This window comes from Drosophila busckii, chromosome 3L (assembly GCF_011750605.1).
Source record: "Drosophila busckii strain San Diego stock center, stock number 13000-0081.31 chromosome 3L, ASM1175060v1, whole genome shotgun sequence".
In the NCBI taxonomy this organism is placed as follows: Eukaryota; Metazoa; Arthropoda; class Insecta; order Diptera; family Drosophilidae; genus Drosophila; species Drosophila busckii.
Genome location: NC_046606.1, coordinates 15,197,524 through 15,214,154, shown reverse-complemented (window position 1 = coordinate 15,214,154; position 16,631 = coordinate 15,197,524). Strand labels below are relative to the sequence as shown.

Here is a 16,631-nt window from a genome sequence, read left to right as displayed (position 1 = left end):
AGTAGCTAAGCAATTAAAACTGAACAGGATAAATGAATTGGCAGCAATTGCTAATTAATTTTTGCAGTGTATCTGCAGTCGGTTTTGATCGACACATATTAAAATTATATTCAGTTTATTTATAATATTTTTTTATATTTAAAATTTGCTTACAATGTCGTTTGGTTGTTGCTTTTCCACTGATACAGCTACTGTTGCTGCTGCTGTTGTTGTTGCTGGTTGCTGTCAGTTTTCGATTGTCGAGTTAATCGTGTTGTGCTTCGCGTATGTGTGTGTGTGTGTCGGCCATTGTTGTTGGCTGCTGATATACGTAGTCGAGTTGATAGCTGACCCACTTTGCCATTTGCATGGCCTACTGCACTTGGCCAAGTTTTTGTCTCGCTCTAGCACCTGTCCAAAAAATACGCACAGATCGTTTGCGCCAAAGTGCGAGCGAGCAAGCGAATGAACGAACGAACGAGCGTTTGTGTGTTAATAAAACAAATAATAAAACTGTATGTATGTATGTAAATAAAAAAAAACTGTTTTTGTTTCGTTTAGCTGCTTGATAAGCGCACGAAAAAAAAGAAAAGAAAAAAAAAATGAAGTAGAAGCAGCACAGATAATAATTACTCATACGCAACGTGCGCTGTAAAAATGAAACATTTAATTTGCACAACACACACACACACACACATACTAATTTAGTTAAGAAATTTAGATCATGGCAGCCATTAAAAACACTGTAACAATAATAATTTCAAATACTGACAACACTGGCAGCTAAGCAAATAATATTCGAAACACTTTTATTATTTAAAAAAAAACAAATGCTGCTTTTAATAGTTTGTTTATATGCGTATTATTATATTACTGCGTTTTATTGTTAATATTGTATTGTTCACTTGCATAATCATTGTTCGTGTACAAATATTGCGTAAATACATTTTGTTTAGCTGTATGTGTGTGTGTGTATATTAATTTTGTCTGAGTTTTTTTGTTTTTGTTGCTGTGCGTTCAATTTTGAAATCACAACAACAACTACAAGTAAAATTGGCTTTTTGTTTGGGCCTATTTGTTAATAATTGTTTGGCACTCAATTTGTTTATTGTGCAAATGTCGTGCAAACTTGTTTGTAGCTAATTGATTTACAAAAAAAAAGTAATTGTTAAGTTATTAAATTGAATTTTTTGTGCGAATTATTTTTAAATGTTAAAGTTAATAGTTTTTAACGTTTTTATGCTTTGCAGTTATTCCAAAATGAAAAAAAGTTTGTTGTATTGATTATTCAAATAAATATTTGCTAATGTGAATGGAAAACTCCAAAATTAATAATTAGTGAAGTTCTTTTTATAAAAAAAAATATAATTATTAATATTTAAACAATTGCTGATATAATTTATGCGTGTGGAAATGTGCGAATGGAAATGTGTTCACATAAATAATTGTTTAGTGCTAAAATTAACGTTTAACGTAATTCTATAGTGTGAAGTTCTGCTAATTCATATTGATTATTAAAATAAATAATTGCTGCTTCAATTGAATTTTGTGTGTCGACTAATTTTAAAATTCGTTGAACGCATTTCGACACTCTGAAGTTTTCTTATAATGTTATATAGTTATTCATATTTAATTTATGTTTTCATTATCAAAAGTTATACTAACCATGCCGCGTTTTTTGTCATGTCTCGTTTTGGTTTTTTTTTTGCTGTCGTCGTGACTCGGCTTGGGGGTTTGACTCACTGCTTTTGGCTGAGTGAAGCGCTCTTGTTGTTGTTACTGCCGCTGCTGCTGCTGCTGCTGTGTTTGGCAATCGAATCTAGGTGACCCAAATTGCATTTGACCCAGTTAGCAAGGCAGCGAGCGCCGCACACCGCCCACTTGACTGCAACGCCGCGTGTCCTTTGAGATCAGAACAACAACAACAAAGCAGAGCTTAGACTCTTATTAGTTTACATATTTATGTTCAACTAATTTATGCAAAGCGCTTGAGACTCGTTTGGCCAAGTCATTATCAAAAAATTCCACGGAATGTTTTAAGCAAACAATAATAGTGACAATGACATTAAAGTTTAAGTTAATTTCTTGCAAACTGAAACTGAAATTGTTGTTGGTGCTTTAATTAGGGGCATGGCTAGTCTGTTAATTAAATTCAATGTTAATACCCCACAATAAAATCCACAAAATACAGTAAATTTTTAGCAATTATTTGCAGCAATTTAAATAAATAAATAATGCATACTCAGCAGAAATTTGTCACAATAATAAAAACAGAAAATACAGAAAAACGAAAACGAAAACGAAAGTGCGTGCGTTGAATGAATAAAATTGCGCAAACGATCGTGAATATTTGAGGCTCTTTTGTTGTCATTGTTGTTGTTGTTTTTTTACGCACTAAAAAATAAAAAAAAAAAGCTGCCAAAAATAACAAGCACAAAGTTTCAGAATTGAGAGAAAAGTGCGTAAGCTTTTTTTTGTTTCTGCTTTTGTGTGCGTAGCGTTTTTTGTTGGGTTAGGTTCAATATTGTGCATGTATTGGTTGTGTGTGTGTGTGTGTGTGAGCGATTGTTTAATGAAACCAGCTGCTTGGCTGGTGTTAAAGGTAAAGGGAGCAGCGGGGGGCGTGGCCGTAGTAAAGCGTGCGGACGGACTAGGCGTGAATTGTTATTGTTATTGCCTATTGCGTGTGCTCTCTGTGTCTGTGTGTGTGTGTGCGTTCAGTGAAGCGTCGCCATGTGGGAATCTCACGTTGCTGCGGTTTGTACATTGCTCAAGGCAAAGAGTAACAACAGCAGCAGCAATTACAACAATAACAATAAGCAAAAGCTTCATGTACAGCACACGCTTACGCCCCGTACCCCGCCGCTGCCCTCGCCTGGCTTACGCAGCGGCTACGCAATGCACACACACACACCAAAGCAAGAGCGAGACAACGCGCTATATATATATATTATTTGCTTCTTTTGCTTATATTTTTGTTTTATTTTCATTATTTCTTTTTCATTTTTTTTTGTGTCGATTGCGTTGTTGAATATTTTGTTTATATAATTTTAATCAAAAACAAAAAAAGTTTAAAGAAGCTATACACATGCATCTGTGTGTGTGTGTGTGTGTGTGTGTGTCTGTCGGTCTATCTGTGTGTGTTTGTGTGTATGTAAAAAGCTTCAACGTTTTGAAAAAAGTAGGTTAGTGGGTCACCATATCTAACAACGGGGCAGCGGCAACAACAACAGCAGCAGCAACTGATGAACATTTCAGCTACGTTGGCAGCGGCGTCAGCGTCAGCGTCTTGGCTTCGTCAGCAAGTCAGACGAAGCAAAATTTTTATTTATTTTATTTATATTTATACGAAAGCAAACAAAAACAAAAAACTATTTTTATTGTGCTTGCTTTTCAAGTTGTGTGAACGCCTAAATGTTCTTTTAATATTTTGTTGTCTGATTTTGTTGCTGATTAAGCGAAAACGCAGTATTTAATAATATGCTCTGATATATTAACTGGAGCAAATGCCAGATGCCATAAAAAAGTTAAAGAATAATTTATTAGAGCGCACAAATAAAAGTTTAAACATCAATTAATTTAAAAACAACTTTTCTATGGCTTATTTTAAATAAAAGTTTAAATCAATTCAAGTGTCTACAGCACTTTGTTGCACATTTATAAATACATTGAATGCTAATTATTATAAATACAACAAATGAAAAAAAAAATATTCGAGAATTTATGCATATGCCCAATTAGGCTGACAAGCGATTTTAGTTGTTGTTGTTGCAGGCACCTTGGGCCTTAAACAATAATTAAATAAACACAAATTGTGTTTTATGTTTTTAATTCACACACAGTCAGGCAGACACACATGTATTCAATTTGCTTGATTGTGTGTGTGTTTATGTTTCTTTGCTTTGGTTTACGCTGCGTTTTTTGTCGTTTGTTGTTTGTGTACGATTTTGATTTTTGGGTTTTTGGCACAGCCGCAAATTATTGAAATTCCAATGATAAAGCGTCAAACCAAATGGATTTATATGTTAATGCAAATGAATATGAATCGGAACTGTAAGAAGCTGCATAGACATTTTGAGAGAGGGGTCTCTAAGCTATATATAATATTTTTAATTAAAATATATGCTTTGCATACAGACAAGAATATTTTTAATTAAGCGCTTTGCATTGGCGACCCAAATCCTGACCAACAGCGTTTCCATAAAAAGCCAAGTTCTCCTTGCTGTTGTTGCCTTAGCGCCAGCTCATTTGTCTAAACGCACTGGCCACTCCCCAAGCTGCGAACAACCACCTACCACCCACCCACCCACCACCCACTACGCTACACTTCAAACCGCGCGCGCTATTGAAACACGCATTGCATTTTAAGCAGTCGGCGTCGCCTCCCCTTTAGGCAACCCCTTCTAAGGCCCCCCTCCGCCGCTGCGCCCCTGCAATATTGCCGCCAACGCTGCTGCAATTGTTTTTGTGGCCTCGTGACCCAGTTTCGAGCTTCGTCAACTGCAACGACGGGCGGCAACGCGGCGGGTGGTGGTTGGTGAGCAAGCATATAAGGGAGGCTAGTGGCAGTGGGAGTGGGTGGCAGAGCGGGTGGCAGAGCGGGTGGCGTTGTGGTCGCTCCTCTCTTTTGCTGCTGCTTGCGCGTGAGACGTTCAAATGAATTGCATTGCAGTCGGAGCGATTGTTTGTTTACTTGCGTGCATATATAAAAATAATATTGCGCTTAAAAATCCACACAGAAGCAGTGAAGGATTTATGGAAAATGAAATTTTAATGAGGGATTAGTTAGAACAAAGCACAAGTAACTAAAAGGCAGACAATTGACAAAGGATAACAAGATGTTGATATAAAAGCTAAGAATTTCCTTATTAATATTAAAAAAATATCATAAAATCCAGCGCTTTCAACTTTGAATGAAACTCAAAGTTAATTAAAGACGAGCACGCGACCAAACTAAAAATAAAAACTGCAAATGTTGCAGAAAATGGAGGCCGCACCTGTTTCGATTTCAATTGAAAGACACACACACACATGCATTTATGTAGATGCTTATCGAAAACGTCAGCGTTCGATGATTGTTGATATAGACGCTCGAACTGCAAAGATTTTTATTATTTTATGGCCTGACCTCAATTGCAATAAGCAGCTAACTGCATCTATTAATAATAATATAATTTGTATGCGTTAATTAATTTAATTAGCTGCAAACAAAAGTCCAAACAAATTGTAAGCGAAGAGGGGAGCGCACTTTGTTTTGTGAGTCTAAATGCAATTTATTGCGCATCACTCAGAATTGCACTCTATATATATATATATAATATATATACAAGCATAGAAACTGACCTCCTCGCAACGGCGACGACGTTGAATTGCGGTCGAAACTGTCCCTGGCGAGTATCTCTCGTTATATGTGCATGTATATTTAAGTATATATATTTATATACATGTTTGTATTATATGTAAGCATGTGAGTCTTTCTGTCTCTGTGTGTGTGTGTGTGCGTCGCGCGCACAAAAGTGTGTCAAGGTTTTTTGAATAATATTTTGTGCAGCGTTAACGTTTACGTACCGCAGCAGCAGCAACGCCGCAGCAGCGTCAACGTCGACAGCTCAACTCGCCGCTGACGCCTCCCGCGCTCGTTACGTTTTCTGAAGCTTTTGATTTGTAATCGTCGTCGTCGTCGTCGTCGACGTCGCCGTTGTCGACTGGATGCGCTTCGCTCTCTTTTGTTCTCACCGCCAACGCGCGCGCTGCTCACTTGGCTCTCATAGTGGATTTTGCTTTGTTGCGCTCTTTTAGATTGCTGGGGGCGGCGGCTTCAGGCATGTTAATGGCCTTAATAAAAAATGCAACATTTTGATTTAATTTAATTGAAATTTTGCATTTTCCATTTAATTTATTTTTTATACACAAAGCCAATGAAGCGTAATATGCTTAATTATATTATTATTGTTGCTGCTGCAGCGCATTGTTGCCAAAGTGCAGCGTCTGTGCAAGTCTGATAAGCATAATTGTGTTAATGGGTTGTGCACAATTAAAAAAAAAACGCAAATCAGCACAAAGTAACGATTAGCAACAAAATTGAAGTGAGGTAGGTTTTGCTAAAGCGTAGCGTAAATTTATCTATCAAAACTCTATTTCCATAGCATACTTACTGCAATTGCTTTGCCTAATTTATGACTGCACTTGTCTATTTCCATGGCACACGTGCTGTAAATTAAGCAGCCCCACCAGCTGTTTGCTAACCTGATTATTTATGTGCGCTAGTTTCTGTCCAAAGCCAGGCAAAAGAATTTAGTATAACCAGCATAAAATATGCCTACCCTGAAACATATGTGTGTACACACCCTGAGGCATATTAATTTTCTCAAATACACACACGCACACACACACTTCAAATATCAAGCGTGCCACACGCGCCCCACTAAATTTCCCATTGACCCATTAACATTAAAAGCAAAGGCAGAGCCAGTGGCAGCGGCAACTTTGCTGTGTCTCATATAAATAGAGTCAAAGTCTCGAACCTATCCTAAGGCTTTTGTTGTTGCCACACTCACACACACGCATACGCACACGCAGTTGGAGTTCTTCAGACATGAACAACCTACACCAACATGGCAACAGTTTTACATTACAATGCTCAGCATAAGTTGCGCCCGTCCCGCCCCTCCCCCTCCTTCACCATCAACTCCCCAACTGTGTGCATAGGCCTAGGCATAAAAAAAAAGAAAAAAAAAACCGAAACGTAACGAAACGAAATCGAAATTAATCTCTCTAACATAGACCTGAATCTGTACAGCAACAAAAGTAGGTCAAGCGAAGCAGCAAACGCCGGCAGCGACTGCGACGCCTCAGTCGCCACAATCGCTCTCCCGCTCTCTCACACATACAGCGTCACACTTTCACTTATTACATTATTCAATGATGTGATGCCATGCCCAGCAGCAGCAGCAGCAGCGGGCCCCAAATAAAACGCACACCCAGCAGCAAGAGCAAGAGCAAAAGAGCGCGAGCGCAACACACAGCGCAAAGAGAGCGAGAGCGCGCTCTGTCGTCGTTTCCGACATTAGGGCGAAGCATGTGGGCGAAAACTTGTTCGTGCGCTCTCGTTTCAAAAACTCTCTGGCGCTGCTGACGTTGCTGCCGCTGCCAACGTCGCTGTCGATTATTTCATACTGAAAGCAAAAGTGATCACAGCGAGAGAGCGCCAAAGAGCGCAATTTAAAGCGCTCTCGCTGCTGCATTTGGTTGTTGCAGCATGTGTACCGCCCGCCTGACCCCGCTTCCGCTCCCCGCCGTCTAGCGCGTTGCCAAGCCAGCCAGCCAGCGTGTGTAAACCGGCACGTCAATTAAGCTTGAGAAGCAGCGCAGCAGCAGCGTCGCCAAGCTGGGGAAAAATGTTACAAGGTTTCGTTTCAGGTTAAGACGAGTTTGGTTTTTTTTTTGTTTTGTTGTTTGTGTTTTATTTATTTATTTTTTGGGTTTCTTGTTGCCATTTGTTGTCAGTGCTGCGTTTTGTTTTTGCTTTTGCTGTGGTTTGGCTTTCGAGCGCCGCATATGTGTGTGTGTGTGTGGCTAATGTATTTGTATGTATGTATTTATGTATAATTCGTTTTCTAAATTTAGCTACCGCTTATGTTTGTTGTTGTTGCGGGCGCTTAAGTGTGTTTGCTTCGCTTTACAGTGGGGACAATGATTATATTTATAATGATGATGATGATGATGACGTTCGATGTGCGACGCGTCCCCTCAGCGAATAAGTGACCTGCCTCATTTGAAAAATGTTTGTGGGCGACTCTAAACGGGATGCGCCAAACGGATTGCGAGCCATATGAAAGAGCAGCAACTGTTGGCAGATTAACTTGGCGCATGTATTAATTAGTTTTCTCATATTTAACATACAAAACACAGTCTTCAGCATTTTCCAAGTATCTTCAGAGGCTTGACAAGCAACAATTAATTTGCCGTCCCTCTTACAAGCTCTGACCACATGGCGTTGGCTCCAAAGCAACAAAAGCCCAAAAACAAAACCTACAAACTTAAACATGTGTTCACCAAAAAAAAAAGTAAAACTATTTCGAAATATACGACTATTGTACCTAAATGTCCCGCTACATTTAGCAATACACACATAAATTAAATTTGTATGCCCCTCCACCCACTCAGTGAACAGCCCACAAAGCTTTTCAGAACTCAGCGGCCCCAAAAATTAACTGTTGATTGCGTAAAGCGTAGCAACAACAATAACAGCAACATATCGAAAAGCGCCGTAATTTAGCCAAATAAATAAAGTAGAAACCTTTGTTATAGCCAGAGCCAGAAAACTCAATGACCACACAGCCTGCATTGGTCAACCAAAATGACCAATAAAATAAAATTAAAAAAATACAAAATACAAAAAAAAAACAACCAAAAGCAATTGAGATTTTGAATTGAATTCTGCGCACGTTCCATGGCAAAATTTTATACGTTTAATGTTTTATTATGAAATTAAGCATTGGCAACATACACAAAACAAAAAATAAAAAAAAAGCGCAAGTTGAGCACAAGTCGCAGTCGCAGTCGAAGTCCAAGTTAAAGTTGAAGTCTCGCACAGGTCGCGTCCACTCAGAGACCCCTTGCCCCAAAATGGGCTCCAGCAGCGGCAGCAATCGAACAAAAAAAAAGCAGCAACAAAAAGATTCAACTGAGAAATAAAACAACAAATAATAGTTGGCTGTCTTTTTGGGGTACCACACGACATTAACATTTGTGCCACCAGCAGCAGCAGCAGCAACAAAACAAAACAAAACGCATGCAATGCTGGCTACTAGCGAATGGTGGAGGGTTGGGGGTGTGTAGTGAGTGAGTCGCTGTTCATTCATTTAGCTTAGTTTTTTCCTTAAGTTTTTTGGCAGTTCCAGTGCGCGACTGGCAGCAAAAGTGTCGCTAATGGTTTGATCAAACATTTATATCTAACGTATACGTAATATTTGCAATATATTAAATGGCGTTAAAATGCTTTATTTTTTGATAAGTAATGTACAATATGCTTAATGTTAATGCTTATTTTGTCGCCTGTACCGCCAATAATTTGCTTTTTGGCGTCACTGCTGCCTGCCAGAGCTGCCAACTTGCGATTGACAAACAACTGTCGAAAAAGTCATTGCGCATGCGCACAAGTCAAAGGCAACGGCAACAAAAACAAAAACAAAACGAGAACAAGCAACGTAGCCGTAGCAGTTAACGGCGGATGGCTGGAGTGGGGTGGGGTGGGGGGTTCGCAGTTTGGTATGCTGCTGCCAAAGTTTGGGTTACTGCGGATCTGGGCAACAGTTATACAGCCATTTAAATGGAGTAGCGAAGTGGAAGCTGCAAGCGAGGCAGGCACAGAAGTAGGTCTCGTATCTTGTATCTTTATAGCTTGTTGCTTGTAGTTTACTTGAGTATCTGGTGTCTGTGGCAAAACCTGTTTCTGTTTCTTGTGCATGATTAAAAGACAACAACTGAGAGTGAGAGTGAAATTCGTAGCTGTGTGTGTTGTGTGTGTTAGGGTGATTGCCACACAGATGTGATAAATACAACGCATTGTGACTTGTCATTACTTGGCCAGCGGCATTTTGGGCAGACTCCACATCAGACCCCACCACCCATTCCCATTCCCATGCCCCATGCCATTCCGCCAAAGGAAATGAAAATTACCTTTGTACATATGGGGGAGCTATCCATTTGCTTAAACGTATTTCGTAGTTTAAGTGCGTTGCAAGTTTCGTAAGCAGCCACTCATCAATACATTTTAGTAACAGTGGCAGGCAACTGTCTTCGTCTTCGCTCAATGCGTAGAGAATGCAGCAGCAGCAGTTACATTTCAGGTATTTCCGCATGGAGCGAACGGACTCGAGTCTCTCCAAGCTGTTGCGGTTTACGATTTGCATACTGCTCAGACTTAATTTGTTAGCAAAGCGTATTTAAAGTTCGTTATTTGCTCGCTCGTTTAAACTGCATTTTGTTCCGTTGTGCGGGGTTTTTCCCTTTTCGTTCCGTTGCCCAAAATAAAAACACACTCAATGTGGCAATACTTGCAGTCTCTTTTTTTTCGTATTAATATTATTATTTCTTTAAAATTCGTTGCCTTTTTTTTGTGATTCATGAACTGTCCAAAAAAAAAAAACGTTGCATTTTAATGGGCATTGTGTTGTAGCTGCTGCGTCTCTGCTTAAGGAATTGGGAATTGCATTGAGTGAAAGTTTGTTTGCGTGCCTTTTTTTATGCTCCTTTTGGGTTCGGCAAACAGCCGAAAGCACTTATGTAATTTGTTGTAACTCATGCAGGGCACATCCTTCTTTGGTATTTTATAGTTTTTTTTTTGTTTTTATTTAATGACTTTGGCGGCAGACGCGTTACGTTACGTATACGCCGTGTTAATGGGGTCAGAATGCAACAGCAACAGCAGAAAGCAGCAGCTGGTGACGGCAATAACCAAAATAGTTATAAATATGAGCTTAGAACAGCGTCTAGGTAGCTTATCAAATTTGTGTAGTGCAAAATTATAAAAAATGCATTAAATTAAATTATGTATTTCACAATATTACAACAAATAATTAAATAATAATTAAGCATTCAAAAAATATTGATTTAAAGCTGCTCTTATTGTTTTTATATAAACCAATGCACACTTTTAATTCAATACTATCTAATCGATGCACATATTTTAAAAACTTTTTCAAAACACAACTGACAACCATAAAATAATCATAAAAAGACCAAAATGCTTTTAGTCACAAATTTAAATACTGACAATAAGCTCTGAAATTGAGAGCCCAAAAAACAAAAAAAAAAAAACAAAACCAATGTACAACAGAAATAGGAAACGAAAACACGCCACATGGAAACCGTGTCATGAACAAATGCAACAAAAACAACAGAAACATCAACAAAAACCCACAACTAATTGAGACCAAAGAGACGCAGAAACAACAGCAACAATAATAGTAACCAAAAACTAAAAAAAAAACGAAGAGAAGACCGCACTTTAAAAAACAAAAGCAACAAAATTAATTTCAAGTGGAATAAAGTTGAAAAAGTGAGTACCAATTACCAAATAGCCGAACTGCTGCTGCTTGCTGCTGCTGCTTTAAAGTTAAGCTCGAAAACGCTTTCATAATATGCTGCGGCGGTGGCGGCGGCAACGGCAGCGGCTTTAACGGGTCCAAAAGAATGAGTCGCGTCACCAGCAGCGGGGGCTCTTGGCTCAAAAGCTATGCCAAAAAGTTTCACTTTCGCTTTCAGCGCAGTTTGAATTTCAATGCAGCGGCAGCGCAGCGGCAGCAACAGCAACAAAAAGGGGGCCACTAAGTCAAGCCAAGCAAGGCAAAAGCAAAAACCAAAAGCAAAAGCAAAAAGCAAAGCCAAAGCCAGCGTAAGCGCTCAGTAAATTGAGAGCGTGAGCGCGCATTGAAAGTGAAACTGCCGCTCACTAACACAAGCGCGCAAACGGACAGACAGACAGACCGACCGAACGAACGAACCAACGAACGAACGCTGCCGACGACGAAAAACGAGCGCAAGCACACAAGTGTGGCGCATACGTAATATGGCGACATTGCCGTCGTGCGAGAGCGAGAGTAAAGCGCTGCGGCGCTGCCTACGCTAACGTCGCTGCTGTCGTCGCTGCTGGCAGCAGTTGGCGGCAGCAGCGCAGCACGCTCTAGTGTATGCGGGTATCCTCGTTTGCTTGCTTGGTTAGTCAATCGAGATACGTGGTTGATGTTGGTCGTGTTTTTTTCCAATTAACCAAAAATACAAACAACAACAACAACAACAACAAAAGCAACACAACAATATACATTATATATGTATATAAATCAACATAGTATATAATACATATGCCAAACAACAACAACAACAATAAAAACAACAATAACAACAACAATAACAACAACAACATAATTTTTAGTGCTTACCAACAAATGTGAGTGTGTGTGTGTGAGAGTGTGTGAGTGTTTATAAAAAATTACAAATTTGTGCGCTCGCTTTTGGCCTAAATAACCAAAGCACAAGCAATACAATAAAATATACGCAACAAAACACAATAAAACAAAAGTTATAAATCCCGCAGCTTTAGGCAACAATTTAACAACAACAATAACTCAACAAATTGCATTCGCTGCTTTCCTCGTCTCGAGAGAATTGCATTCGCTTTATTCTGTGGCAATTGTGCACCCACTGCAGGAACAACAGCCCAAGGATTATGTTCTCTTGCTTTGGCGTGTGCCTTGTCAACAACTGCGAATAGCAAAGCAAAGCAAAGCAATGCAATAAGTGCAATACAACGAATCAAAAATAAAAATATAAATACAACTCGTGGTGACCAAAACAAGCGCTTCACATAAATCTTACAAAGTGTTTTCAATTCTCTCTGCAAACAATCAACGTTTAAATTGTTATACAGTTAATAGTAAAGCCCTACCTCTTAACCAAGGCAACAAATACAAATCTTGCAATATATATATATATAAACATAGTTCTATATATAAACAACAAATCTTCTCACTCACCCGTCAAAGTACCTGCAAAACAATTTTTTAAATAAAAGCACATCAGTTAAAAATATTAATAAATAAGAAAATTCTTGTCAAATCAAACGAATTTCAAAAGTTTCACTAAACACAAATTTTGAAATATGTTATAATCGCAACTACACGTTATACACAATTTGTTCAAATGTTTAATAGTTGCGTTGAAAATGTTGTTAATAAAAATCAATCAGCAAGCGTTAAGTGCAAAGGACAAACCACCGTACACTAATCAAATTATTCCAAGCTACAAATAAACAAAAACAAAATAAAAACAAGCAACACATAATTGTGTAAACAAGCTAATAAACAAATATTCAAAGCGCAAGTAATCAAGTTTTAACTTACGAAAAAAACAACAACAACCGTCCAGCAAGAAAATATTAATTATATCGCAGTTGTAGCCCAAACAGTAAATGAAATGTTATTAGAAATGGATCAACAACAGGCGACTGTACAGTTTATATCGTCGCTGAATCTCTCGCCGTTTAGCATGCAGCTCGAGCAGCAGCAGCCAGCGAGTCCAGCGCACAGCAATACAACCAACAACAACAACAATAACAACAATAGCAGCAGCAATAACAATGATAATGATAGCAATGCATTGAGCAATTCCGATAACGATTACAGCGCCTACACGCTGCAGTTGAGCAACCATACAGCAGCAGCAGCAGCAGCAACATCATACGCCACCACCATCGCAGCAAACAGCTGCAACATTAAAAACTGCAACAACAGCAGCCAGCAACATCAGCAACATTATATTCATTTTTTCTTCAAATGCAGCAGCTAATCAATTCAATGCCTCCTCCTATTCGTATATATACAATTTCGATTCACCGTATATATTTCCGACAGGCTATCAGGAAACTAATTCATCGCACTCGCAGCAGAGCGGCAACGGCGGTGGCAGCAGCTCCACGCAGCTGCTCAATGTGGCCGCCAATGGCTACAACGGCAACATGTTGCTGCCACCCAATGCGGGCGGCGGCGGCGGCAGCTCCAACTCTGCCGCGCACATGTCCAACAATGTAGCTGGCCAATCGGGTGGTGTGGGCTCCGGCACGGGTGCCGCGGGTGCTGCAGCTGGTGGCCATGGTGGTCATGGCGGCACCAGCGCCTCATCTGGCGCCAACGGCGAGGCCATCGATTTCAAGCATCTGTTCGAGGAGCTCTGCCCCGTGTGCGGCGACAAAGTCAGCGGCTACCACTACGGCCTGCTCACCTGCGAGTCCTGCAAAGGCTTCTTCAAGCGCACCGTGCAGAACAAAAAGGTCTACACCTGTGTGGCGGAACGCTCCTGCCACATAGACAAGACCCAGCGCAAGCGTTGTCCATACTGTCGATTCCAGAAATGCCTCGAGGTGGGCATGAAACTAGAGGGTGAGTAACTGCCAATTTTATTTGTTTTTAACTCTTTGTAATTAGTAATTAGTTGGGCAAACCCCAAACCAGTTTCGAGAATATTGCAAAATCTGTTGCTGCCTCGCTCTGCGAGTTTTCTAGATGTGCCCCTGGCTTTTGTTATTTACAAAAACAGGCACAAGGCAGACACGTCGCAAGCATTTCCTATTGACCCTCAAAATTGTTTACCACATTGCGTATGAGTGATATGTTTGTAACCTTGACGCTCTCGCACTGACTTTGTTAAAATGCTAATGAAGCAATTGGTAGTCTCAGTTTCAATTCAACAATTGTTAGTGCACTTGGATAAAAAGGCGCTTTGTTTCACACGGCGTATGCGTAATTTGCAGCTGACTCAAGCCAGTCAAACAATTTATAGAAACCCCTTTTTTTGCTCACACACACACACTATGAAAATTTCATGCAGACATACGTTGTTCTAACGATGTCTACATATACTAAATACTATATATAGGCAATATGACAGCGTCAGCGAGTGTAAGAGAACGCCCCAAAAGAAATTAAATCGATATTCCTTATTATTTATAAATGGGCCTACGAAAAAAAAAGAAACACCAAAAAAGAAAACTCGCTGTGCAGCGCTCTAGGGAAATTTTGTTTATTTTTCCAAGCGTTACAATATATATATATATCTATATAGTATGCATGAAAAGGATTCACAATTAAACAGACATTATGCAAATGCAAATGTAAATAATTAAAGAGTCTGGCAGGCGCTTTTTGGGCTCAATTTGCTGCGCTCCATTGGGCGCATGACACAGCATGGAATTCTCATTTACATATTGTATTTAAATTTCGTATCTGAATCAGCGTATTCCAGACCTATCCCAAGTTTTTTTTTAAGCAAACATGTAAACAGAGAACAACAACAGAGCAAAACAGAGCAAAACAAAAAACAAAGGGAACACAACGACAACAACAACAAAATAGCAAAATAAATAAAAATTTTAAATGCTGAATTTCGTATTTGTTTGTGCCCTCGACACAGTGAAGACTTTGGCTTGCTTGTTATTGTTGCTTCACACCTCTCGCCTGACGATTCTCAATGACGACAACAAGCGTATCAAGTTGTTGTTGGCTTTCTTCATTTGCCTCGTTTAGCTGTCGTTTGTTTTATTTACAATTGAATACCTGGCAAATATTGTTTTTGTGCTTCCAATCAAAGATTCAGCTACAGGTAGAGCAATTTTTATAATGAAAAATATATAAGAACATTTTATATGTGAAGTAAAGTAAGATATAGCCTCGACTCTCTTCATATTCTTTATCTAAAGTAGAATAGGATGTAAACTCAGCTTAGCTGCGTATACGTAATTTAGGACTTTAAGCTAACGTAAAGCAGAATTGATTATGACCAAGCTAGTTATAATAAAGGACACTCTCTTGTTATAAACAATTTTGCTTTAATATTTTTATTTCTGCCTTACATAAACTTCTTTAAAAAAATTATTAAAATTGTTTACAAGCTCTTAATCGATTGCATTTAATTTTCTTTCAATTTGAATTTATTTATTTGGAGATTTGTTAACATTGTTTATTAGTTTTTTTAATTCTTCTTTCAATATCTCATCTCAATTAAATTAAATCAATTATTTTTTAAATTGCCTAAAAGATTTGAATAGATTTATTTCTAAATATCCTAGTTTTTAAAATTTATTTATTTATTTATTTTAAATTTATTATTTTTATGCTTACAAGTTTTCAATAAATTCCCTGCAATTTACTTTCGAATAGCTCACTTTTAAAATTTCTATTTCTTATTTATTTATTTTTAAGTTTGTCAATATAGTTTGCAAGTTTTTTCAAATTCCCTATAATTTTCATTCAATTGTCCCACGTTTTTTTTTGTGAGGCAACGCAGCTTCAGGTTACTGCAGCTAAAAAGTAAAATGAATTCAACTTTTGCTTTCGTTTAGTATGCATACAGTCATCTGCAAATGTGCATAGGCCCATGTGTGTGTGTGTGCTTAAGTGTGTTTGTAGGTGCTCGTATGTTTGTATGTATGTGGTAAATATTGTGTGTAGTCATTATGTGTAATGCCTTAGGCAGTGCAGCATGCACCGGCCCCAATAGTTTTGCCCTCGCGCTTACACTCGCACACACTGCGGCTTACTCATACGCTCTCCCTCTCTCTCTCTGTCTTTCTCTCGCTCACCCACAAGTCGCTGTTGGCAGTGCTCTAAAATAAGCAAAAAAGAAAAAACGCCATAACGACAGCAGCAGCAACTGGATGGTGGATGGGAGAGGAGGTCGCTGCGGGGGCGTCGAGTCGGCATTGCATTTGGCTGGTGCTGACAGCCGCTCGACGCCGCCGCCGCCGTCGCCGCAAACGCAAGCTCAAAATAAAATACATACATGCCAACATACTTAAGCACACACAAACACAAAAAAGGGCCAAGCTGAGAGCGGCTGCTGTAAGCTACACACACACACAGAGACACAGAGAAATACAAGCAAAGCAGCTGTGTGTTGACTTCAGCTCAGCGCTGAGAGCTTAGCTTTACGCTCAGGTTTTGAAATGGCAAAGCGAGCCATGTGAGTTGTTTCTCTCCATATTGGTGTGAGTGTGTTAGTGTGTGTGCCCGTACATACGCTCTTAACATTGTTTGTATTTTGTAATAATTTTTTTTTGTTGGTGCGCTGCTTATGGTTTCAGTTTTGTGCTTTAAATC

The 16,631-nt window shown here is 39.1% G+C and overlaps 1 protein-coding gene across 2 annotated transcripts in view; it reads left to right on the top strand.

Moving 5' to 3' along the window:
* LOC108601013 (nuclear hormone receptor FTZ-F1) overlaps nt 1-16,631 on the top strand; it is a 34,871-nt gene that overhangs the window by 10,615 nt on the left and 7,625 nt on the right. For both annotated transcript variants that reach the window (XM_033293846.1, XM_017987640.2), the window contains exon 3: nt 13,392-13,916. In XM_033293846.1, coding sequence (XP_033149737.1) covers nt 13,392-13,916 — 525 coding nt within the window. The remainder of the gene's footprint in view (nt 1-13,391; nt 13,917-16,631) is intronic.